The following is a 24446-nucleotide window of genomic DNA, read 5'->3' as shown; positions in this document are numbered from 1 at the left end:
GGAGGCTATCCACCCCTTCACAGGCTTTCAATCAGGGCCTCACGCTCTCTACTGACGCTGTACCTAACCTGGATGGAACATTCGTTGCCAAATTTTTCTCATAAAGGGTTCTTCGTGCACGAGCAGAAATGTGGCGAATTGCCACTATGTGTGGTGATCAGGGCGACATGTGGACCGCACAGTATTAGGACGACCTTTGGAAGACTTCTAGGAAATCTTATCCAGAGACGACTTCATCACAAAAAGTCTAGCCATAGTCCTGTTATCAACGCCGCCAGGACATGCCCATGATATCTTCGTATGTTTCTCACGGTGACCACGTTCCCAGCTTTACACACCGACCGAAGACTCCCAACTAGAAACACAGCGCGCTGATTGATAGTCGAAATGATAGAGATGACCGAGTTCTGACGTAGAGATGATGGTGAAGATGATGACGATGATTTTTATGACGATATTAATCTTGGGTAATATAGCTACAGTAATGGTAATATGTAGAATCAACTTTCAGCGGCGGCGCTGCTTTGACTTGCGAACGCCGGGCTATGCTTAAGATACTGTAAATGTGGTGTCCAGAAGGATGCAGCAGCAGCGGCGGCGGCGGCGGCAGTTGCTCCTTGAGAAGAGGCAGGTTGAAGACCAGGAGACGTGAAGGTCAATGATGGGAACGTCGATGCGGGAGTACTAGTATTAGAGCCAGCAGCAGCTGTTGGAGTTACAGCAGTAGTCGCTGACGATGCCGAGCATGTGCTGGTATTACCGGTACAAGTAAAAGCAGCCCCCGTGGATGGTGTGTGATAAGGCAAGAACGTTGGGCTGAGAGGGAAGCCAGAAGATGTCTGCGCTCCCTTGGGATAGAGGCTGCCTAAAGACCCAACAGCGCTCTCTTCCAGTTGGATGTCGTCATCAATGATCGGCCCATCAACACCATTAGGCCCGCCAGGAGGAGCTGCGCCTCTGAAGGGAGTGAGCTGTGTGGCAGGGAATGCTGGGCTCCGCAGATACTTAGGTAAAGCTGAGGAGAACATTCGACTTGACAATAGGGGTGAACCAGGGTTGAACAAGGGTGATAAGGGTACATACGACGACGACGAGGCTGAGGTTGACGATGAAGTGGTTGCCGTGGTAGGGGTAATAGTCCGCGCCCTTTTAGGGTCAGTGGTGACCCTTTCGCTAGCGCCCGCTAGGTTAGCAGGGATTTCAACAGCAGTAGTATTGAGAGAGCCCTCACCACCGAAGAGGACACTCTGAGCCAATCCAGTCTTGACCGGCACAGTGTCCCCCTTAACAGTAGCAGCATCTTTAGCATCTTCCGATTCCGATCGATCTCGCTTCCTCGTCCTAGCTAGCGGCGTACTACTACTACTATTCTTGCCACCCATAGGCCTTGGCCAGACAGCAGACGGATAGGGCATCATGAACGGCATCATATTACCAGGGCGAGCAGCAGCAGTGCCATACACAGCCTGAGCCAGAGACGGGACCACCCCTGGTCTCCTCGACTGCTGTGCGGCGGTCAAAGAACTCTGGACGGACGGCCGTGGATCAGACGGACCCGAGTTGGATGAGTTATGAGTGCCTCGCTCCGCTCGCAGCTTTGCAACTACTTCTCTTATCATCGTATGACTCTCCTCAGCAATAAACGACTCCCTGGCTTGATCAGACTCGAAGACCTTATGCTGTTCCTCGATCATTCGCTCAACCTTGGTCCTAGCCGAGTCGACTGAGTCTTCCATAACCCTCCGATCCGACACAGCATCGGCCAGATTCCGGCGCACAGGCCCGTAGATTCGTTTCTTATTGACGTAGATGGTAGCGTTATAACCTCCATTATTACGCCACACGCCCTTGGGTGCTGCATAGGGCTTCTTCCTCCGCTTTATCCCCGCTACCGCCTCAGCTGCGGCTGCCGATCCACTCCGCTCCGTATCTCCCCTCATCATCATCTCGCCACCCTGACCATAACCCCTCGTGCCAGGATAGCCCTGAGAATACCACGGATTGCTCATCGCAGCCGCATAACTCCATTGGTTATACTGCAGCTGTTGAAACTGCTGCCAAGTCTGCGTATCATAGCCAGCCATAGCCGTCCCCATCTGCTCGCTTGCCCCACCAACAGAGGGGCCTTGTTCCGGGCCCATATCCAGAGTAAGCTCGCCGTACTTCAAATCGTCGTTGTCACCATCTAGAGTGCAACAATCCTCATTCATCGCCACCAAAGGAAGAGTACCCGCATCGGACTCAGCCATATGATCGCTGGAATCAATACAACTATTACTACCGGAAGACTTATCAGCCTTAGGAGTGGTGATGCCGCAACCAAGGTCGAGGGTCTTGACATCCACACTATGCTCCGAACTTCCAGGAGAGTGAGCACCAGCAGATATCAAAGCTGCTGTGAGCTGGCCAGACATCCCACCAGCCGGCTGGGCTGTTGGGGAGGACATGCGGGGCTCAGCCTCCCCAAGTGGTGACCCCGACGACGGAGGTACTGGCCCTGTTATGGCTGTTGACCCTCGCTTCATTTGGGCATGAGCAATAAGTGCCTGCTGCTGTTGTAGTAGCATGTACTGCTGCATCTGGATCTGTTGGTTCATATTCTGGAGCTGTGCCGCGGCCATAGCAGCTCCCATCATCGACATAAATACCGGATTGTCCCCATCACCCCTACCTGGTGCCGAGCCAGCCGCCTTGTCACCATCATTACCAATGCCCTCCAACAGGTTAGGTGGTGACTTCTCCTGCTGACCATAGCTGCCATCACCATTCATCATACCAACCGCATTGACCGTATCAGATATCGGGTAGAGCTGCGAGGCAGACTCTTGCGGCCGAGCCGAGATAGTCGTCAGTTGCGGAACCAAATCGGCGGGCGAAGTGGACTCATCAGGGCCCAAACAGCGTGATTCCGTGCCGAACGCTGAGGCCTCTGGTAAACTCTCTGACATTAATCAAAGAAAGCACAACTGCAGGACAACAACTCGATTAACACGACGCAAGTTGACAACCAGCGAGCACGCGAATTCAGCCAAACTAAGAATCTCACTTCTTGCATTCTTGCATTTCCTCAACGGAGGAAATTGTCAAAACTTCCCAACACGCACAAGTCTCACAGCGAAACACTCAACAACTACTGACATGAACTCGAGCGATGGAGAGATAGAAACTATCATTTGCCTGTTCATTTCCTCTGTAGACCAGCCCAAGGCAGGACCCTAGAGCCAGCGGGTAAAGACGCAGAGTATGGCGGCAACGAAGCATTACTCGAGGAGGGACAGCTGTCTCCCGTCGGCTCGTCATCATCAGAGTCGGCATTCAAGAAATCGGCGAAACTCGACGGTGCTGCGGTACTCGTTCTGACACGTTTGGCTTCATTGAAAATTGGAGCTGCTGCTGCTGCTGCAACGGGCTGGTCCCGAGTCCGCTTAGCAGCTCTCGATGCACTTTTAGCCTTCGGTTTCGCCTTGGCCTTTGCTTTGCCCTTGGCCTTCGCCTTGGCTCTTCCTTTAGGCTTAGCCGCCACCACCGGTCGATGGAACTCATCCTCGGAGGCATCAAACTCGTCCTTAACAGTAGGGAGCCTCCCTCTGGAAGTGGTAGAAACAGACCCTCTCGATGACGATGACGAAGAAGATGTTGCTGCTGCTCCTGGAGATGGCAGATCCCCTCTGGAATTCTCCGCCTGGAATGCGAACATTAATGTCAATTATAGGATTCATAACTTCGCTACTTGCGATCCTTCCACGTTCGTGCGCCTCACCATCTCAGCTCTAGTTCTAGCAGCCTCCCGAATGACCCCTTCTTGAGCTGGCACATGATCTCGATCAGCTTCGATGGACTCGCTGGTCTGCTTCACCACCTCCGACACGAACTGTGTGATCGCAGCGGTCTCGTTCTTATGCACGTACCTACGAATCACGTTTAACCATAACACGGCTCCCCCTTTCCTCCAGGGGACCCATCCAGCTTTGAGAAATAACGTTCCCTAGGCTTTGATAACAATGGGGAAATGCTCCTAATGTTATGATATTTACACGGGAAACTGATTGACAATGTGTTCCTAGACATATTAGGGAATTCAAAATGAGTTTCCTTAGGGAACTTCATAGGTTTCTGGATGATTCCCTCCTTCCCATCCACAGCCTACTCCTGAACAACCTCGTTAAGCCTGGTCTCCGGGATGAGGTCGAGGCAATCAGCACCATTGACGTAGTGAAAGATGATATCCTGCATCATATCCCTGTCGGCCGTAGTATCATCACTCGATGCTCCAGCGGGCACATGATCTTCCAGGTTCAGTTGGACTGACGGTGACAGCTAAATTTCTATCACCCCCCTGATGTGACATACGTTCATTTTTCTTCTGCTTCGCTGGTCGTTTTTTCTTCTTGTGAAACAACAATATATCAGCCGGATTAGCAACCTCCTCGAGGAACTGCTGACCAAATTTCTGATTCGGTATAACGGGATAGCTACTGCCAACAGGCAGGCCGGGGATTCCCCCATCATCACCATCATCTTCCTCTACTGTGACATCGACTCGCACTCGTATCAACGGTCGAATCTGCCAACAATGTTCCTCAGCCGCTCTTCCGATGCCGAATTACCGCACGGGCCGAGTCGCGTTTATACAAAGGGGTCAGCCTGGTGTCTTCTAGCCACTTCTTATACGCCAATACTTGTGCCTTGCCGAGCTCTTTGCCATGGTCGACCATCCTTCTCACAACGTCGCTGAGGGAATTCCACGCCTACAGACTGTCAATGACTCGCAAAGGCCCCTCGATACCCCAAAAGAAGCCACTCACCAGTTCTTCCATTTTCTCCCCGCTGCCGTCCAGTCGGCTCTCCCTCTGAGCGATGAGTTCCTTCATGGACTGAGCTCAACCACTATTCAAAACGCCACAGAGGAGGAATGCCCTCACCACATCCTGCACTAGCAGTGGCCGGGGGCTCGTTAAGGGTATAGGGGTCGTTCGCCATCCTCGACCTTTGAGGAGCTCCAACAAGAAGATATGCTTAGGGAGGCTCTCACCAGCAGAGAGGGAAGTCTGCACCTTATCACAACGTAACAATGACCCAACCATCCGAGTACTAGATCCTGGCAAGTACTGACGATCCCGGCTGCAGCACAGAGAAGCCTTGGGCTGTCTCCACTGGGTCGATAATAGACTCATGTTCGTGACCCCAAACAACCAAGTCCAAGAAACCTGACCACCAACACCCAAGGTCGTCAGCTTATGTCGACTTCGAGTGAATACCTGGTAACTGTGAATTCTGCAGAGAGCTGCTCCCCGGCACGCCGCCCGCTACCCCCTTATACCGATTCTGATGGACCAACATAACGGAAAAGTATTCACTTTCCGATTCCGAACCGCCACGGCCCGGAGGGATTTCGAATCTGACCTGAAAAATCCGGAAGCCTCGCGAGCTGATACAACTCCGAAACCTCCACCTTGCCAGCGTCAATCGCTCTGTTGAGTCTTTCATCCCGCATGTTCCCAAGGCCATACAACGCTAGTTTCGTCTCGCCCTTCTGGATGAGAATCGGACGGATAACGATCCGGTCCAAGTCCATCTGCTGACCGAAGTAGTTGACCTGATGCGACCGTAGAGAGCTCGGATAGAGCCGCTTGAAGAAAGGCAGTAAACGATGCCAACGCAATAATTTGAAATCAGAGCTGCAGCAATCACGCATTCAATATGTCTGTGTGTCAGGTTAAAGCCCAACGCCGTGGCCGGCTAGGTTAGACACATTCAGTGCCGAATCGCGGATTTGGAAACAAGACCGGTATGGATACTCACCAATCGATTCGTGTGAAGTAAGTCGATTACCGACATATTGCCGAGCCCGCCCGGTTCATCATGATTACCATGTATCATGAATCTAGTAGGCATACTATACACAAATAACCTCGCTAAGAGCCTTACACTGGAAGCCCGACGTTGTAGTTAGGATCCTCATAATTCGGCGGCTCGTCCCGAACAATGCCGTTCTCGTCTTGTGTCGGCAGAACCTTGATGCACCATCTTCAACCAGCGACCCCCCAGGTCAATGCTCACTTCGATCTTGATGGGCTGATCTCCCATCACTGTTTGCCGTAAAATCTCATTCACTTGTTTCATGGTCAGACGATCTGGCCTGGGGAAAAATTACCGCTCATTTGACACTAGAACTCACCTCGCGATATCAAACAGGTCACCACCATGAACAACTAGGTCGACTTGTGCCAACTTAGCTCTTTGCATTGCTTCCTCAAATGCACATACAGAATCAAGGCTCCGTACAGGGTCGTCCTAGAGACCAATGAATGGTGGTGATGATAATGGACTCAATAGTCCGCTCACCTGCTTATGGCCCACATGGTTGTCCGTGATGATCATAATCCTCATCAACGACGCATCATCACCATCAGAGGAGACTGATGCCATTCCCGATGAGGAGCAAAAATCAAACAACGACAATTACCGCGCGCCACGAATTTCACAACAGCTCAGGTAGAAGCATATTGACAACTCAGTGCGCAAAGCCGTTAGCGACGACAACCGGTCATAAAATAACACATCACACGAACAGCATCTGAACATGGTTAGATAAGTTGTATCAAGTTTCACCAACAAAACGGCCTCCAAAACATATCCAAGCCCTCCAGTTGTCAGAATGGGCTCTTTTATATGAGAACTGTGAATACTCCTGAGAATCACGAACGTCACTAGCACGCGCATCACCGAACCATCCTTACTGCATAGTCCCCTTCATCACCATCCGATACGTCGTTGTCCTTGAGCAAAGGCTCTTGCTCGGGTGGGGTGGGAGGCGAAGGGGCTGTTGGTGGTGCTGGTGATGGCGCCTTGGGCTTATCATGATCAACAGCAACTTCCTCTCGAATGATCGTATGAGGAAGCCAGGGGTCCGAGCCGGGATGGAGATGAAGATCAATCTTCTGTTGCGGATCCCGCGGTGCCTATCATTTGCAGTGAGCACCACAAGTATCACATTAAAAACTGTCTTGGAATATTTGTTTGCTTCCCTCAGCTAAGCTCAAGACTTTCTCCACTACTTATGGAAATTCACACACGACTAAGGACCGAAATCCACTAGGACCAACAAGAATTCCCCAAAACTTTCTCGAAATTTGCATATCGTCACCATCACCGTTAAAAATTATCGCAAAATTTCCTCATAATTTCCATATCGTCACCACCACACTTAGTTCACCCTATGCATACCTTAATCCCACACAGCTCGGCCCGCTTGTACGGTGGTAGCTTATGAAACACATGATAGATTTCCCGCATAACCTCTAGTCGCCCCTCGAGCTGCGAGTAGGTTAATGTACCTTCATCATCACCAAGAACTGTCACTCGCTCATCAACACCAACCGTACAAATCGATTTGAAATCTTTACACTCGGGAGACTTCTCGCGGCTGAGCCGAGCAAATACATAATCCTCCGGATCAAAACTCTCCCCTTCCGCATGCACCCTTTCCACGAATATCTCAACGTTGATCGCATACCTACCAAGCACTCCACGATCGAACTCTTCCCCTTCATCCTACCTCCGGCACGGGAACATGTCCTTTGAAATCAAGTTAGCCTCGTCCACTAAGGGGTACAGCTTCATGACAGTAAACTCCTCGATAAGCTTATACTCCTTACTACTCTTCCCCCACCTAATAGACGATTCTGTCGAGCCCAGCAGATCAGCCTACTTATGTCTGGCTTTCTGAAGGTAGTGGGTCAGCTCTGAGGGCAAGTGATTCTCCTGCACAAGTGTCCCAAAGGTCTTCGACAATGCTTCCTCGAAAGTTTGTCGAGACCCTCCCATTTTCGGGTAGTGCATACGTAACATGATCGCCTTACCACATACCAGATTGTCCAAATGTCGTCTGCCAACAGCAGAAACACCAATAACTGGCTGGATGCTATTCGAGGTTGTCAGATTCACTCGCAGACACGCACGAACAGCGCACTTAATATTCTATCTTATTACTAATAACATATTAACCATATTATCTATATCCTTATATATACTATTATTTATTTATATCGTATAAAAGTAAAGTTATTATAAAATATAAACATAATAATGTTAATAAGGTTATATTACTATTATAAAGGTTACACCGAAGGTCCTATTTATCACATACAGTTCTCCTAACCCCATCACTACAGTTTCGTCGGCTTCTCCCCTCTGTTGATCTTAAGACCGTTTACTGTTACCACACCTTCATCAGATAGGACCTCCACCGTGGTGTGCTGGTCAGCAGCGTTCGACACCACAAATTTACACAGGGGCTCCCCTTCCGGAATGCCCAGACCAACACAACAATCTGATGATGACGACAACTCACACAAGTCCGAACCCCATGTACCAGCACCACCCACCTTATCCCTTTCCTTATCACTACCCAACATTATACCTCCATCACTTCTGTCGAGCTGCCAGCTAGCGTGCCGTTGAGTATAGGATCCGACGAAACGTCAAAGGTACGGCTGTCTTAGCAATATCTCCTGAGCTCCCACCGATTTCCAACATTTCCATTCCCATACTTTACCGTCGACACCAGCCCTTGATTTTCCAGTTTCTTCGTCCTCTCTTCAGCAGCCTGTCTAGCCGCCTTCAGCTGTTCCTCGAAATCAGTAGCCATAACCTTCATCCTGTGCTCTTTCTCCTCCAGCTCGGCCTGCAATAGCAACCCCTCCTCCCTATCTCTACACGACCATGCCCCACCTTGAGCCGCCTAATCTCATCATCTTGGTCGTCCCCATGCCCTTGACCTGCCATACTACCACCCCGAACCGACAATTTCTGTCCGATATCAGCGAGCTCCTTCCGCAACGCTTCAAGCTCCGCGTTGGGCTGAAGGATCCACTACCGCGGCCTTCCCACTGTGTCACCAGTCCCCACCTTAATCCTATTCTGCATCGCTTTAGTCCTCACCAGCTTGGCCGAATGCGCGAACCGCAACGTCGATACGGTCTCCGACAGCTCCGTCAAGGCCGGCGATATGCAGGCGATCTATCCACACCAATCCCAACGCACAGTGAAGATTCCACATTTCTACCATAAACGTCTTGCTGTTGCCCGACAGAGAATCCTTCAACAGGAAAGTAAGTTTGGAGTTCCGGAAAGGAATATGAGCCGACTTGTTCTCCGCCAGCCCAGAGATGACCTGTCCTCTCCTCACCAATGACACGCCTCTGCGATACTACCATAGCCAGCGTTGAGAGGCTTTGGTTGATCGCGATCGCCTCCTTCAATCGGCCCCCACTAGCTCCACTTTTCTCCTGTCTCTCACTTCCAGCCAGATCCACCAAGTTGATCCTGATATGGTCAGAGCCATCGCGATGAACTTTGTGGGGTTTTCCTACCTTGCGTCCAAGTCTGGCTTAGCGGTAGGATCAGCAGACACTCTCTGTAGCCGCAGTATAAACACAGCATGTGAGCGGGACGACTGTGCGTTCATGTTGGTAGCCCCAACGGCTCTAATAACAATGAAGTCCGACCCTAGTGATATGAAAAACACTAGTGCAAAATATATTCCACGACTACTGCATATCACCGCGAATATCGAGTTCCTCACAAAGTGTTACGCCACTCCACGTAAAACGGGTGTATGTAATGTAAAATGTAAAAATGTAAAAATTGTGAAATGTAAAAATGTGAAAATATAAAAATGTAAAAATTGTAAAATGTAAGAATGTAAAAATGTAAAAATGTAAATTTTGTATGTTTTGTATTTTTTCGTATTTTGTAATTCTCCACTGTAAAGATTCTCAACAGTTAGTCTACTAGTGCTCCTTACCGTTGCGCAGTCCCATAGTCCAATAAGCCTTTGACCTCTCTGATATCCTCCACAGCGGCTTCAACCATACCGGACACCAAGACTCCACTGCCAGGCTTGTCGAAAATCGCTACGGTTTCACCTAGTGTTGAGATATGTGTTTACTTTCCTCACTACATCACGGAAATTTACATGGGACTAAGAGTAGAAATTGTCAAAGACCAACATAATTTTTTTTCCAAACTTCGTCACCATATCACAAACACACGAAGTTGACCATGTGCGTATTTTCCCACGTTGAATTCAATTTTTTCCTCACCCGAAAACGAATTCATTCACTACCATCTTTCTCCTCAGTAGAGAGAAGATCCTTTATCCGTTCATTGTAGATTTCAAGATAGGACACCCAAACCCTTGTCTGAGCATAACCGTCCTTTTGCCCTCTACCAGCTGCATGAAACAGCGCCTTCGTTATACGTGGGATGATCCCTGATTGTGGCACACGGCGTTGGATCCCATCCATCGTTCGAAAGGTGGTACCAGGGTCGCCCTTTCCGCCCAACATACAATAGCTTTTCCCCGACCCCGTCTGCCCATAGGCGAATACACATCCATTGTAACCTTGCAGAGCATTATTCAGAACTGCCTCGCCAAGGTCGTTATAAACCTGCGAGCACTACTACAGGGGTACGGGAAAAAAGCACTCACCTTGCTCTGATCGGCGTAATTAGCAGAGCTTCTGTCCATGCTATCGTAGCAGTGGTCGAAGGCAAAGGTCCTAGTCTGAGCTTGCTTCCCTTCACGAGCACCAGCTACTGAGGCTACGCCGGCTTCATCACTCACGACCTTACCTGAGGGAAATTTCTCAGAATCGTATTGGAGTGCCTTGAGATTCACATTGGCGACCGGACATGGTGACGGTGCTCTGAGCTCCCAGCTCGATCTCTCTTTCACTGAAGGGGCGGACCCTAACCGCGACTTTGATATTTTCTGCTTCTGCTACCATTGATACTCGAACGTTTACTGTCACTCACAATGCCTCACTATTGGTTTGCGCAACACTCGTAAGAATGAAAATGTGAAAAAAACTGACATTCATCATGAGGGTTATCTCATACCTTCCGTTGGTCCTCAGCGGAGCCTGTTGGACATAAGACACTACCGCGTTGACCTGACGTACTGACTTACTTCGCAAACCTAAGTGCCGTACGAACGGCCTTGTCGGGAAAGTTGGAGGCGTACTGAGTTCTCTTGTGGTGAACATAGTCCATCATGATGTCGTACCATTCCTTACGACGCAGAGGAACACAGTAGAAGTACAGCCTTTGCAGAGTCAATGAAAACACAAGTAGTAGCAGTGCACTCACCACGCTCCGCTGATGCCAAGGACAGCAGTGTTGACGACACCACTCGTGTTAACGTACTTAGGGCGGAGGGGATCGGCGACCTGGACTGCAGTTGAGGGGGTTCCCGCGGTCATACGATGCAAAAATGCCTAACTAGAGCCAGGCTGCATTGAATCTCCCCTCCGAATCTCGAGATGTCCAACGAGACGGTACGTGGGTAAAGCGAAGATAATTTCAGGGCGAGCGCTACTTTCATTTGGTCATTTCGTGTCCTCCATATTAGTCTTGAGATGAATACACCTCTAAGACTAGCTCCCTTTGCTTCTCGAGTAAGGGATAAGCCTGAGGGTTCCTCACCTGTGACGTTGAAGTCTCTGACTCTATCGGACCGCTCATAGGTGTTGACCTCTCCTCCTCCTCGTTATGTCACGGAACCCTCCCCCACCCCCTATGCATGTTGAAACTACGACATGGACAAGGGACTCTCATGAGCTTTTCGACTACGAGAGCCGTAGCACTGCCAAGTCCAACTTCCAGGTTGTGGGCAATGCGCGGTTCATCAGACGAAATGGTAGTAGGCCTTCGAGAAGCAGCATTTTACAAGGCCTATATTATTGCTGTGTTTTAGGGGAAGTCTCTATGGAGCCTGACAGTACCGATGTAGTGGAGCCAGCTGAGCCTACTGACTACCTCTTGAAGTGCGTCAATTTTGATACTAAGTAGTACCCTGGTCATAGCACAATCCGCTTGATAACGACCGCACCGTGGTTTATACACAGACTCGTCAGCTTCGGAAGGGCGTTTGTGGTCAGATACCTCATACAACCAGCAGAGAAGCAGCCTGAAGGGTCTCGATGGTCGGCAAAAAAGTTGTGGATGGTTATCAGAGATGTAGGCATGCCTCCTCCGAACCTATTTTGAATCTTACTACCTTGGACCTAAGATTCTCGACCACGGTATTTCTTTCTTCAGCTCGGCCCATACAGCATGAGTGAAGGTGATGTTGTGAAACTGGGCCGTTTCAAACTACGAGTTCGTCAACTATGCTGCGATGAATCAGAAGAGCCAGTAAGTCCTCGTCGACATCTCTCCGCGTCAATCTCTGCTCAGGTGAGACCCGACCTAATGGGCCCAGAATCTCAATCCTCTATGGGTACGTGTGCTCCCCCTGAAGCTGATGGGAAACCATGTCGGATCTGTCTATTAGAGGTATGTCCAAACCGCTAAAGTACCAGGTCAAACTCTACCACAGGCTAGCGGCTCTGATGATGATCCGTTGGTCGAGGCATGTTCTTGTCGGGGATCCATCCGATACGTTCATCTCGGATGCCTACGACACTGGGTAGAAGGTCGTCTTAGTCTTAACTCTGGTAGGCAATTTCATCGGTCTGCCATGTGTGACGTTTCCTATCTCGGTTCTGATCAGCAAGGACCTGCTCATACGTAGTTCTATTATTAACTCACCCGATTGGAAATTCCTTTCCTATTGTAGTTACTTATTTCGGCAACTTGCGTGTGAACTATGTCGCACTAATTATCCACTTTATGTCAATTACATGATGGGCACGTGGAGCAGCTAGTAAGCAAGGAAGAGATTCCTGACTGTACATTTTTCTTTTCGCTCTAGGTTCCTATGCCGGAGACTCGAGCACCATACATGGTCTTGGAAAACATGATGAGGGTTGATCCAATTGGTGGTGGCCAGACTGACGGTGATGCCCACTAACTGTGGTGATTGATTATCGCAGCTCTGGTAGGTAACGACAGCCAGTCATCAGTTCATGCCAGAGGCGTTTATGTTATATCACTCGCTGGCAAGAAGATGCTCCGTCTAGGACGGGGTCATGAGAGTGATGTTCGAATTGCCGATGTGAGTTCAGATCGGGACCGACTAGTGAGTTCATGGTGGCTATCAGGTATCGATATCCCGCTGGCATGCTACTGTGTCGTTCACTGAGGACGGTCGGTTTGTATTGGAAGATCACAACTCCAAATTCGGAACCCTCGTTGCTCTGCGAAGGCCGCGAGTTATTGAAGCCGCACCACCACGTGAGCTTCCTTCACCTTCTTCCTATCACAACTTGAGTACTTCGATAGTTGTCTCGTTGCCATTCTCATCAGTTTGTCGGATCATGTGATTAACTAGTCATTGTCTCAGCCGAGCCAGAAGAGGGAGTAGAAGCCCCGAAAGCCCCAGTTCTTACGGTTCAAGCGGGAAGGACTGTCTTCAGGATTAGCCGCGACGTACCACCACCGCTCATGCCTCCTACTAGGTAGTGGGAAATCTGTCGTTTTTGGTACTCATCGTGTCAGCGGCTCGTAGGCATTGTTATTGGCAAGAAAGGGTGTACGTATCATTTCGGTGTTCTCAGACCGGATACTATTACAATCCCAGAAGGAACCTCCCTCGCACATAATAACGTAGCCGTAGCGATGATAGCAGCCCAGCTTGGGAGTGACTATCGAGCAGCAGCTTTGGCTTTGCATCGACAGCAACTTCAGCAGCAGCAACAACAACAAGAAGAAGAAATGGAAAACCGAATGGATATTCAGCCTGATGACGAAGACGAGCAAAGGCAGAACGACGAGCAATAGTCATGAGCACATCTATGTTGTTAAGTTCATTTCTCGTGCTGAAGTCCAGTAGTCTGTCATCACTGTTATTGGTGACACCTTTTAACATTAGTAGTTATGATTGGTTATTTGCTGTTGCCGCGACAACTTAGTATTACATACACCGCCAGCTTTGGCGGCTTCGAAAGTAGCCTCCGAATCGGCCTGAGTTTCGGCGCTCATCCGGAGTCAACTTTTGATCATCGTCAGAGTAAGGTGGTAATGGCGTAGTCGACACCACTTAGGTATTGTCGTGTAGCTTTTGACACTTTGTTTGCAAGGGGACAATGTTGATGGTGACTACTAGCTGTAGAGGGCCTCTATGACTTCACTATAAAGTGTCATGATGGTACCTGAGAATGTGCACAAGCTCTTCTGTACCATTGAGAGTTGTTATTTGGCCGCGTCTCAGCGGAGGCATTGCCCCGCCATTGGGGTTGCTCTACTATATCGTATGAGTATGTTGTGTTATACAGTTAAGTGGCGAGTAAATTATACGATCAGCACCACGTTCCGTATTGTTACGCCGAATCTGTCTACACTGGAATTCGATCGGATGTGCCATGGTACACTTTTCACAAGCTCCGTCGCGATCTCATCCTTTGACAAACGGGAGACTAGGTTTCTCCACATCTTCTTGAATATACTGTACACGCAGCGATAGGTATACAACTGTGTCCATCAACACTTCATATTCCTCGGGGGGGATGCGTATCGTGCAACCCCCAGTGTGGCTGCTCCACTTGGTTTTTTGGAGCGCTGTCTTCGTTACGAGCTTCTTTCCCGTCATTCAGTGAGAGAGAGGAATATGTGTGCCGATGTATGCAACTCAATACGGCCCTGTTGGGGATACCAAAACTTGATTATACACCAACAACTTATGAGTAACTAATGGGATGGCATAGCTTAGCTGATACAAATGGGGACAACGGAGATACAGATGTGATGGGCTGCATACCGCAACAGTCTCAGCTGACAACAATTAACGTAATATGTTCCCATATTAGCACATATGAAGGATACTCACACATCCTGGCGTATATCGGATATGGAAAAGTTCACCGGTCCTTGTGTGGTAAAATGATCCGAGTATGACTTTCGAATGTTATCGATGACCACGGTTCACACACCACTAGTAATGGCGAATTCACGATTGCAGTCTCCATTAAAGACTCCATCGTTCCTGACAGGAACTTCCTGTCTACCTCGCACCGCCGTGTTTGGCCACTATTGAGTTTCTGTCATGACAGGATGTCTCCAATCATCGTCACGACTAAGCTGGCCGCGATGTGGGTTCAGCTGCAACGTTGTTTTCCGAGTACGTAGGCTACGTAACTTAGCCATCGGCTACAAGCTGATATGGTGGGTTGCGGGAACCCCATCGTGAAGCAATTCCCCATATAGCTAATGCGCTCCACTCAAGGACCCCTAATAAAACAACCCTGAAACGATTATCTGCATCTATGTAATTTTCGCCGCCCCAAGCTATTCGATTGTTGCAAAACATGGAGTACAACCACGAGAAGGATACTCTCGACGATAAATGCGGATGATGAGGCTTTCTGCGACGCCATGCTAGGTTCGAAAGATGGAAGACATACGTATGGCTCGTGAGATAGCTTTCGGTTGGATATTGTTTTGTACGCACTCTCATCAGTCAGTGTCGTGATAAATTCCCGAGGATCCACTGATTCTATTCCTTACCCTGGGATCCATCAATACGGGCCGAATCACTGCTCGTATAATACTTAAAGTTCTGAATGATCTGTGGAGGTTCTAGTTACATTTGAAGTCCTTGTCAGTGTTCGAATCGTTCACGCTCAGGCTTTCGACATTCGGCTCACACCTATGTGCAACCTTCGCGTTCCCATTCTCGCCTTGTGGGCGGTATCCGCTAGTAGCTTGGATGACACTATCGTATCTATCAAACGCATGAGTGACGACGTCGACATTCGTCGTCTCCCTGGAATGCTGAAGGCTGCTGGTTATATGCCGGATCAGAAGATTGCCTCTTTCCTGGCTACGGCTGAGGTCGTCACTCTTGGGTTCATTCACGCCCAAACCGTCAAGACTTCGTCCACCACCGTCGACAGCGATACTCTCTGCGATTTCGTGTCTATGGCTAGCCGCAAGCTGTCATTGAAAACGCACTGCGCCGCGGATGAGTACGGCCAGGTCGAAGAATATGATAACGACTTGCATGTGAACGATACCGATGCTAGCTTTCAGAGGCATCTCAAGTGGATGAACATGGGTGAGGTTTGGCAGCTGGCTCTACCTCATGTCAAGCGGGATGTCAAAGTGGCCGTAATTGACTCTGGCATCAATTGGGATGATGCCGACTTCGCTCCCCTGAAAACAAAACTACCTAAGAAGAGTGGGGGTGAGATTGATGGAGGGTGGAATCTCCTCACGCAGTCGTCCGACTTGACAACTGAAAGCGCGCACGGCACCAAAGTGAGCAAAATCCTGGCCGCTAAGAGTAACAACTCGGCTGGTATAGCGGGGGTCGCCCCCAATGTCATACTGGTGCCATTACAGATAGTAAATTCGGTTACGGCCCCTCTTTCGAGGACTCTCGCTGCTATGGACTTGGCCATTGATCTTGGGGTCGATATCGTATCAATGTCCTTCACATTCAAATTTACACGGATTATAGAAGGAAAGTTTGTGATGTTTGAAGCTCTCCGCTCTTTACATACCAATGGCATTATCTACGTCTCCTCATCTGTAATCGACGGTGTAATAGCTGACAACCATTTCCCTTGTAGGTATGGTGGCCCACTTGGTATCTGTGTAGCCAGTATAGAGAACGACAGAACTCATAATGTGCTCACTGGCTACTCGAACTGGGGTCAGAGAGTCGATGTCGCAGCTTACGGTAACAGAATTCTCACCGGTCGTGATAATGATGGCAATCTGACCTACTTCAGCGGCACTTCAGCCGCTGCTCCGATTGTCTCTGGCGTCGCCGCCATTCTTCTATCAATCGGTGTAGCCCCCCTTGACGTCAAGCCTTTGATAATAGGTTACGGCGATCCTGTCGTGAGCGACGCAGGCCATACTTTAAGACATCGCAATGCTGCTCTCAACGTTCTCAGAACTGTGAGGACCGCCTTACGGCATATTCAAACTCACTAGAATGTGTATTGGTGCTATAATACCAGGGGCTTTATTTCACGCCTTGCTCTATGCTCTAGTTTTCCCTTGATCCCTCGTCCACTGATCCCGTCGAAGGGATACAACGGTTTACAAGAGGAGATGAGGTTTTCTAAATACCTCACGGAGACGGGCTCTTTTTTCTACCTTCGTATCTGAGAATGATTATTTCCTGGTCACGTTGCATACGATCATTCTCTGTTCATGGTCTCGTCAACGTTCTTTTGCTCGCACAGAACATCATCTGGGGGTGTCAGCGGGGTAGTCGATCACAGTGGCAGTGAGAAAGCGGAGTATCAGAACATCGAACTTTGCTTGGGTATTCCTCGCTTCATTGCTCATGTTCAATCTGCCAATCTGTGTATTAGTCGGCGATGAGAGCGAAAATCTCTACGCTTCGCTTTGGTAGTTTTTAGCTCATTATTCGTCTTTATTTCAGTCGCTACGTGATTTTTTCATTTATTTGCCGGAGGAACTATCCTCGCAATAAATGGTCTCGTCTTGGATTCGTTGTGTTGAGTATGGAATGGAGTGTCATGTTATGGTATTTGGTGCATGGGATGAAGGGGCGGTCCACGACTGTAGTAGTATGAGATACATGCCGACAGAGAGCATGATAAATGAGTACAGCCAAATCACGAATAGCACTGGGATTTCCACTTAATTTGAATTCTGCATTAAACGGCGTTACAGGAAAGCAAAAGTGTCAGAACACGACACGCTTGTCAGCAAATGCGAACTCCAATCCTTACTATGCTAGAGCATTAGCCGACGCACCAATTATCCACGAGAGCTGGAGGTAAGTACTATGGACTCAGAAGCAAGACCATCCTACTTCCAACTTCTCGAAACAGTTTCGACAAAATTCTCCAGGTATAGCCGCTGAGGCATCCGTGACCTCGTGATGATTCCTGACTTGTAGTGCTGGAATGCCAATTAGAATGTACGTTAACGGCAACTGCGTCTTGAGCTACTTCCGCATCATACTTCTTCCATTTTCAGCCGGTATGACTTTAATATGAATCATTTGATTAGGCTGGCAGGTTCGGAGTCTCTTAGACGCTAAATCCCAGAAAGAAATTCAATCGTATGACACAAGGGAACTCACCTTGATATATTGATCCTTCGGATTTGTGATGACTGGTGTTCTACATGTTCCGTCTATGACCTTGTAGGGGTAGCTAGACTCCTTCACTATGCCTTTATTCGCCGCATAAGAATATGCCCCCCAGATTGAACCCCCGCTGCATCCTCTGATGGAAGGTGAGTTTCAATGGGGATAATATCACGCACGAAACAGGGTAACAATCGAGTGTCATCAAGTTGGCACACGGAATATATATCGTCTCACTTGTTATTGTACAGTTGACTGCAGTCAACTATCCGCTGGACGGAGAACGGGACAACTTCACGAATGGCAGACTTTATCTTGAAACGGTTCGCCAGGAACTCCGTAAATGTAATAATCAGAGGTAACCTGCAACAGCAAGTCGCAGATGTGGCCTTTTATGAAATATTCGAGTCGACTGAAGACCTATCAGTGGCTGCAATTGGGTAGCTGCCGCCACAATGATGCGAAAAAAATACTAATCTCGCACAGTGCAGGTCGCACTGGCGCCAGAGCTCCAGCAGCTTCCCAGTCCACTGCCGGGGGGAGAGCCGGCATCGGAAGGTGAGCTGACAGCTCACCATTGGCTCTCAAGGCAGTAATCTCTCTCATACTCTCCGTGAAGGCTACCTTAGCGATTTCATACTGCTCCTTCGAGTTGTATTCCTTTTTGCACCTCTAATGGGATCGGGAAATATAGTAGTGAGTCAGGCTGGATGCGGATCAGCAAACCTTCTTACTCTGTTATAAACTCCTGAAAGGTTCGCTCTATCTCCTGAGGTTGATCGGGCCGACCCGACTCTCTGACCATGCCATGGGCCATCGTTACCAGACACAGTTTACCGGTGATGCACCACATAGTAGCTTGATTGGGAAAATCAAATACCTATGCTTGTCTAAAAAGACAGATACCACTTCGCGAGCGAATATATATACCATCCAGTGGATGAAATTCACTATCGGTGAGATAGACTTGCGGTGTTCCTCGGCTCAACGTCGAGTCTCCTCAGTTCTAATATCAAGACGATACTTAGCCAAAGAACTCCCTTGCGCTTTATACACAGTCATAGAGAACGCTAAGGTTGGAGAGATCTGGGTGCGAGTTCCAAATACCCAAGTCCTTGTGATGGTAGTGATAGGAACAACTGTGGGCCACCTTGCGCTGAAGAGCCTGCCCACGTACATAGGAAAGCCGAGCAGAACAATCGGCAGAGGCTCATCCGTATGATCTCCTTGTGGTGTCATGAATCCGAGGAACTGTCCTCGTAATGAATGGTCTCGTCTCGGATTCGTATAGTTGAGTATGTAACCGAATGTCAACGTTATGGTAACTGATCCATGGGGTTGAGTGGTGGTCTAGTAGCAGCAGATAGATGCTGACAGAGACTCTCTGTCACTAACAAACTGCCAGAGAGCATCATAATTGACTACGGCGAAACCACATCCCTGCACGAAAGCTTTATCATGAATAGCACTGAGAAGTCGACTCCATTTCTATACTGCATGGAAGGCAGCAGGATCAAGTCCCAGAGCTTGTCAGCACATGGGGAGCTGGCAGTTCGGATCTGCCACATGCCAATTCTGATCATGCTAGGTTGTTAGCCGGAACACTAATTACGGCCAGGCTTCCTACTGTAGGCACTTTCGGTTCACGAGGAAGACCATTCCAGTAACCCGAAAGTTTCGGGTCGTCATTTACTCTGTTTATCCCAACAAAATACACTGCGATGCCCTCGATCACCAAACTAGACACTAGATTCTGATGTCTAGTTTGGTCTGCTGAACTGGCAGTTGCCATTGACGTCAAATTGACGGCCATAGATGCGAAACTTCCGCATGGAGAACAAGCTTGAAACTCGTTCCACCTTGGTCAAGCTGGCCGGAAACTCCTTGATATCCCACTTACGAGGAAGATTTAAAAAACTCAGTTGCCAAGGACCTCGACGCGCGACACTTGACCGCCGAGATCTGCTTGTGTGAGGTCGATCCTGTAGGTGTTCAATCTTGATAACGTATTTCGTCCTTCTACAGAGTTTCGCAGTACGAAGATTCTTCGTTGAATCGGCGGGTCATTTGACATCACCATCAGACTAACGCAAGCCGGGAGGAGGCCACCGAGACACTTCAACGTGAAGAAGACTGACTGCTCGGGGTATCGGAAGCAGCAACAGCGAGTGCCGCGTGGAAATAATAGGACTAACATAGCGGAGGATCGTACAGAAGGTATAGGAAACGACGGTGAGAGCGATATGAGCATGGTACGTCCGAGAATAAATATTAGAGATCCACTATCCTCACTGAGATCCCCACGGCACTGTCAATGAACAATGCCAGAGCGAGAGAGCGGTATGATAGCAAAATATGACAGTAGTAGTGGGGAACAAAAGAACTTGTTACAAGTTGCAGACCAGTGACAGTGCTTGAGTTTACTCGAGGCATAGGAGGCTATTCTTGGAGCCGTTGAGGGTTTGCTTATTCTCAACACTCGTGAAATAAGTGCTGCTTCGTTGATTAGATGCGAATCCGAGAACAGCAGGGCAGCCAAATGTGTCTCGCCCTACGAAATCGTACGATCCTCCAGCACACGAACAAGCACGGGATGGTGGTCCTCCGAAAGAGTTGACCGAAGAATGGTACCGATTGCCTTTTGGTACTATCTCCTTATAAAAATACACGGGCATGGAAACAAACACGATGACTTCGTGGTAGTAGTCTAGCGGCCTTTAGAGCTAACGCTTATTGATGATAATAACAATGATGGTGATTACTACTACTACTACCAACAGTGTCGAAATACGTCAACCGAGATAGGTTAGTATTGGACAGTAAAGTTATGACAAGAGACCAGATATAATGCTTAGTTACATAGTGTTACGGCGATAGAAGCCCCGCTCGAATTCTTCCAGGGTCATTTCACCGACCTGATCAGCAATATGTTCATTTCTTATCGTACCGTCATGGCCACCTACCCCGATGACATCACCACTAAGTTTGGGGTAGTCGTAGGTCTTCTTCTCGATACCACCGACCATCACGCCCCTCTTCTGGGTAGGTCTCGCCCGAGTTGTGATAAAGGGGCTAGCGTAACTAATGTGATGAACACGTTGAGAAAATGGCATGAGCAACGTATGTAATCTTGCAAACGAGTACATACCACACTTAGCCGAAATTCAGACGACGAAGCCAAGTATGTTGATTAGTGTTGTTACTCAAGAAAGCTTCCCCCTGGTGTAGTGGTGGTGGCTGTTCGACCAGAACTACCCGTAATACTGCCTGTACAGTTAGTAGCCAACCAAGGGTAGCTCCTACCTAGAAGTACTCTTATCTGAATGACAATACATGACAGTCACGACACACTGGACCAGCTAGTCTCGAGAGGGCAGCAGGAGGAGAAATACTACGATTCGCAACTGAGCAAAGTCCCAAGGCCTGAGTTCGCCCTCTCAGAATTTTCATGTTCAGTTCTCAAGACGTTCTGTGTCTTGTTATAACACTATTACGGCATTCGACTGCGCAGAATTTTTTTAATCTTTTTTGAGTAGTGAGATATTCGTTCGCATTGATGGGCATCGCAGATCTACCGGCAGTGTCGAGAGCTTCCACGACGAGCTCGTGATGAGACGAACGGTCGTTGATAACATTCCCAAGATCTCAATTGAGATTCGATCGTATTTTATTGTTGATGAGTTATGACTATAATACCTTAGCACGATCGAGATCCTTCTTGCTAAGGCCAGTACATACCAAACGCCCATGCCTATATACATGCTGCCCTGCAAGGCGTCGCTTATCCGCCAATTTCGCCATCGACCGGAGAATCTCTCTCGTCTCCAACTGTCCCTGCGACCTCCCCTAAGACAACACAGATGCCATCAAGCCCTGGCTTTTGACTTCTTGGTTCAGCTGAAACCAGAAATTTCATCGAGATTGGGAAATGACTTTTACACCATCATGAAGATCTTCTCGAAGTGTACGTCCCAAAATTTCATCGCTGCAAATTTTTTTCCGAAAAAAAAATTTTGGAATATCCAGTCGGCAATTATTACCTCCTTATTGCAGTGCCGGGGCGCTCGGTCCTGTGAACGAGTGGAAGTGTTTCGTTCGGAATTCATGATGGACGCCGAACGTGCCGACTGTGAGACATTCGAATTCCTTAGACCACCCGTGACTGAACCGCACTTACCTTGAAGAAAGAAGGCTCAGCGTGCCTCTGTACAGTGGTATTAGATCGTCTAGGAAAATTGGAAATTGGTGGTACGTAAACACTCGTATGGGCAGAAGTCTTAGGGCCGTCAAACGTCACCTGAATAGCTACGACTGCCTATGTATTCCTCTACTGCCTTATTACACTCCTAAGCACTTGAGGGCCCTTCACAGGAGCTACCGCTTGCAAGCTTTGTCGATGTCGAACGCGGCGCGACAAGGGAGCTCGTGAAGTGTTGACAGGATGGTAGGCGTTAGGAGATCCGTATAGAGCCGATCGACTGCTACCACCGCAGATGAATCTCGAAAACCATCGGCCAAAACGAGACCGAGTGTCACTAGTTTGGTGGTGGGTTGGTCCTGTCGCGATGTCGCGAACAGTGATCATGTTACAGTGCTCATTGAGATAGTCCGAGGGCACTGTTGAAGACATCATTTGAAGCGAACAGGGAGGGGGAGCGCTGGACCTACGAGACGGTTACTGATCTCATTATGTTCTTGTAATACACAATGAACGTATTAAGTTCAGTGGTTTTGCCTACTACGGCGTTTTCTGCTACTATCGGACGATTAGAAACTCGCCAGTCCAACGACCATTTTGTTGAGCCCGTTATGATAGCGATTCGGCGACTTACCTGTGCGGTCCCCTCCGGGAAAATGATGGTCTCTCAATCATCTTGGATGCCAAGGAGCAAGAGAGAGTCAACTTGTGCAGAAGGGGAAAACAATCTTGCACATCTTGCGTTTCCTCAACGCACTTAGTCATGACGCGACAACTACGACCAACGCACGATCAATGATTTCCGCGGTCGACGATTGGTTATGAACTCACCCCAGTTGGGATTCCGCACTTTCTGACGGCCCCTGTAACATTTCTCTGAGACGGCCACACTCCGACCTGACCAGGTTACTAGTAGTACCCTGGATGCTGCGGATTCCCCATCGATCGGACCGCACAAGTTAGGCCTGTGCTTATGCTGTTAAATCCATTCCAATATACCCCGTAGTATCTTCTTACCTACCCCATGTCCAACGGAGAGACCAAGCCCCTCAACCCCCAGGCAGACCTCGCCCCTCCCGCCCCTATGGCTGGAGTGTACTTCGAGCACGACCCTGCAACGGTGAAATGCCCTTTCTGCCAGTACACTGGTCCGACCAAGGTTGACCATAAGATCAGCGCTGGTGAGTCTACGCCTGCTGTTATCACCACTCCGTTCATCCCCCTACAGGTTCGTGGATATGTGTTGCCATACTGGCCATCATCTTCTTCCCTCTGGCCTGGTTACCCTGTTGCTGCAAAGACTGCCAACAGGCTGACCATAAGTGCACCCATTGCAACGCCAAGGTCGGCGAGAAAGTATTCATCACCAGTTGATAAAACAACCTGTGCCCACGACTGTGTGATTCCCATGCCTCTTCTGTGCTGATGATGGTACTCAGTCTCGCTCTTTGTTCTGCATGGGGTGGTAACCACCGCTGCTTGATCGGTTTCAGCCGTATTTTCCCAAGCCCCCAATGTCTGCTGACGAAGGCAAGCCTTTCATCCAGTCACAGACGTACAACGCTACTGCCCCCCAGCCCGCAGTGGCCCCGACCGCCCCAGTGCCTATGGCCAACATGTTCTTCTCCGACGATCCAACGACTATCACTTGTCCTTATTGCAAGGCTACTACTACCACTAACGTCGAGCATAAGGTCAGCGCTGGTAGGCTAAGACTTGTGTGACCACGGCTAGCTTAGCTAAAGTGGCTTCGATCAGGTTCATGGATCTGCGTCGCTATTCTCGCCCTAGTGTGCTTCCCTCTTGCCTGGTTGCCTTGCTGCTGTGATTCATGTCAGCAGGCGGACCATTCATGCGCCAATTGCAATCGCAAGGTCGGTGAGAAAGTGTTCATCACTTCTTAGATCGCTCCGCTCGTTGTGCCCGAGGCCGTATCAGATCACTTGTGAGTCACCGGCATGATAGTTGTTGTCCATTCCGTTGCGTATTGAGTTCGAGGGAAGCCTTGGTGTATTTATCGATCACGCAAGACGGTCCTTATTTCCTGGTCCATGACAACCTCAGACTGGTATGGTACCGTACCCTCCTAATCTCGGTTATTCACACGCTCATGCAATGTTGAGCATCGTTTCCTTTGAGGGGAGTCGTCCCTAAGTCGACCGTGGTAATTTTCTATAGTCGATTGGTCAGGTTCGTGTGTATGTTCTCTTCGATTCTACTTCTCTCTAT

General features: G+C 49.0%; 12 protein-coding genes across 12 annotated transcripts; 6 read left to right on the top strand and 6 right to left on the bottom strand.

The window, feature by feature from the left end:
• Positions 1-403: 403 nt before the first annotated feature.
• On the bottom strand, positions 404-2972 carry Pmar_PMAR006510 (hypothetical protein). Its single transcript, XM_002787044.1, has one exon. The coding sequence runs from the start codon at positions 2946-2948 to the stop codon at positions 501-503; it is 2448 nt and encodes an 815-aa protein (XP_002787090.1). The 5' UTR covers positions 2949-2972; the 3' UTR covers positions 404-500.
• Positions 2973-3715: 743 nt separating this feature from the next.
• On the bottom strand, positions 3716-6429 carry Pmar_PMAR006509 (meiotic recombination repair protein, putative; the record flags this gene model as incomplete). Its single annotated transcript, XM_002787043.1, has 14 exons — positions 3716-3908; positions 4148-4304; positions 4351-4564; positions 4608-4748; positions 4806-4874; positions 4923-5054; positions 5110-5207; positions 5259-5403; positions 5453-5596; positions 5803-5884; positions 5929-6014; positions 6061-6139; positions 6179-6294; positions 6346-6429. 14 exons carry the CDS (start codon positions 6427-6429, stop codon positions 3716-3718), a joined length of 1740 nt encoding a protein of 579 aa, XP_002787089.1.
• A 293-nt stretch (positions 6430-6722) lies between these two features.
• Pmar_PMAR006508 (hypothetical protein) lies at positions 6723-7851 on the bottom strand (the record flags this gene model as incomplete). Its single annotated transcript, XM_002787042.1, has 4 exons — positions 6723-6962; positions 7228-7516; positions 7559-7672; positions 7712-7851. 4 exons carry the CDS (start codon positions 7849-7851, stop codon positions 6723-6725), a joined length of 783 nt encoding a protein of 260 aa, XP_002787088.1.
• Positions 7852-8168: 317 nt separating this feature from the next.
• On the bottom strand, positions 8169-10793 carry Pmar_PMAR006507 (Kinesin-II 95 kDa subunit, putative; the record flags this gene model as incomplete). Its single annotated transcript, XM_002787041.1, has 13 exons — positions 8169-8332; positions 8354-8406; positions 8553-8686; positions 8734-8862; positions 8911-9021; positions 9068-9175; positions 9216-9327; positions 9375-9488; positions 9809-9929; positions 10130-10276; positions 10328-10454; positions 10496-10638; positions 10685-10793. 13 exons carry the CDS (start codon positions 10791-10793, stop codon positions 8169-8171), a joined length of 1572 nt encoding a protein of 523 aa, XP_002787087.1.
• A 178-nt stretch (positions 10794-10971) lies between these two features.
• Positions 10972-11267, bottom strand: Pmar_PMAR006506 (hypothetical protein; the record flags this gene model as incomplete). Its single annotated transcript, XM_002787040.1, has 2 exons — positions 10972-11110; positions 11155-11267. 2 exons carry the CDS (start codon positions 11265-11267, stop codon positions 10972-10974), a joined length of 252 nt encoding a protein of 83 aa, XP_002787086.1.
• A 289-nt stretch (positions 11268-11556) lies between these two features.
• Positions 11557-12360, top strand: Pmar_PMAR006505 (hypothetical protein; the record flags this gene model as incomplete). Its single annotated transcript, XM_002787039.1, has 5 exons — positions 11557-11704; positions 11762-11852; positions 11946-12024; positions 12106-12201; positions 12244-12360. 5 exons carry the CDS (start codon positions 11557-11559, stop codon positions 12358-12360), a joined length of 531 nt encoding a protein of 176 aa, XP_002787085.1.
• Positions 12361-12766: 406 nt separating this feature from the next.
• On the top strand, positions 12767-13456 carry Pmar_PMAR006504 (hypothetical protein; the record flags this gene model as incomplete). Its single annotated transcript, XM_002787038.1, has 4 exons — positions 12767-12845; positions 12891-13003; positions 13050-13182; positions 13407-13456. The coding sequence occupies 4 exons, from the start codon at positions 12767-12769 to the stop codon at positions 13454-13456; spliced, it is 375 nt and encodes a 124-aa protein (XP_002787084.1).
• Positions 13457-15594: 2138 nt separating this feature from the next.
• Positions 15595-16887, top strand: Pmar_PMAR006503 (Thermitase, putative; the record flags this gene model as incomplete). The annotated part of the gene is made up of 1 exon (XM_002787037.1): positions 15595-16887. One exon carries the CDS (start codon positions 15595-15597, stop codon positions 16885-16887), a length of 1293 nt encoding a protein of 430 aa, XP_002787083.1.
• A 3266-nt stretch (positions 16888-20153) lies between these two features.
• On the bottom strand, positions 20154-22862 carry Pmar_PMAR006501 (hypothetical protein). The gene is made up of 8 exons (XM_002787035.1): positions 22852-22862; positions 22362-22683; positions 22197-22316; positions 22060-22146; positions 21716-21865; positions 21223-21338; positions 20983-21100; positions 20154-20934 (listed from the first exon to the last, which is right to left on the bottom strand). The coding sequence occupies exons 2-8, from the start codon at positions 22650-22652 to the stop codon at positions 20875-20877; spliced, it is 942 nt and encodes a 313-aa protein (XP_002787081.1). The 5' UTR covers positions 22653-22683; positions 22852-22862; the 3' UTR covers positions 20154-20874.
• On the top strand, positions 20529-20680 carry Pmar_PMAR006502 (hypothetical protein; the record flags this gene model as incomplete). Its single annotated transcript, XM_002787036.1, has 1 exon — positions 20529-20680. A coding segment is annotated over one exon (152 nt), but the record flags the coding sequence as incomplete, so codon positions are not given.
• A 379-nt stretch (positions 22863-23241) lies between the features above and the next one.
• On the top strand, positions 23242-23591 carry Pmar_PMAR006500 (lipopolysaccharide-induced transcription factor regulating tumor necrosis factor alpha, putative; the record flags this gene model as incomplete). The annotated part of the gene is made up of 2 exons (XM_002787034.1): positions 23242-23398; positions 23446-23591. The coding sequence occupies 2 exons, from the start codon at positions 23242-23244 to the stop codon at positions 23589-23591; spliced, it is 303 nt and encodes a 100-aa protein (XP_002787080.1).
• A 140-nt stretch (positions 23592-23731) lies between these two features.
• On the top strand, positions 23732-24121 carry Pmar_PMAR006499 (lipopolysaccharide-induced transcription factor regulating tumor necrosis factor alpha, putative; the record flags this gene model as incomplete). Its single annotated transcript, XM_002787033.1, has 2 exons — positions 23732-23921; positions 23976-24121. The coding sequence occupies 2 exons, from the start codon at positions 23732-23734 to the stop codon at positions 24119-24121; spliced, it is 336 nt and encodes a 111-aa protein (XP_002787079.1).
• Between the last annotated feature and the right edge of the window lie 325 nt (positions 24122-24446).

Source organism: Perkinsus marinus, assembly GCF_000006405.1.
Source record: "Perkinsus marinus ATCC 50983 genomic scaffold scf_1104296930488, whole genome shotgun sequence".
Lineage (NCBI taxonomy): Eukaryota > Perkinsozoa > Perkinsida > Perkinsidae > Perkinsus > Perkinsus marinus.
The sequence above is the reverse complement of the archived record's forward strand: the minus strand, read 5'-3'. Positions and strand labels throughout refer to the sequence as shown.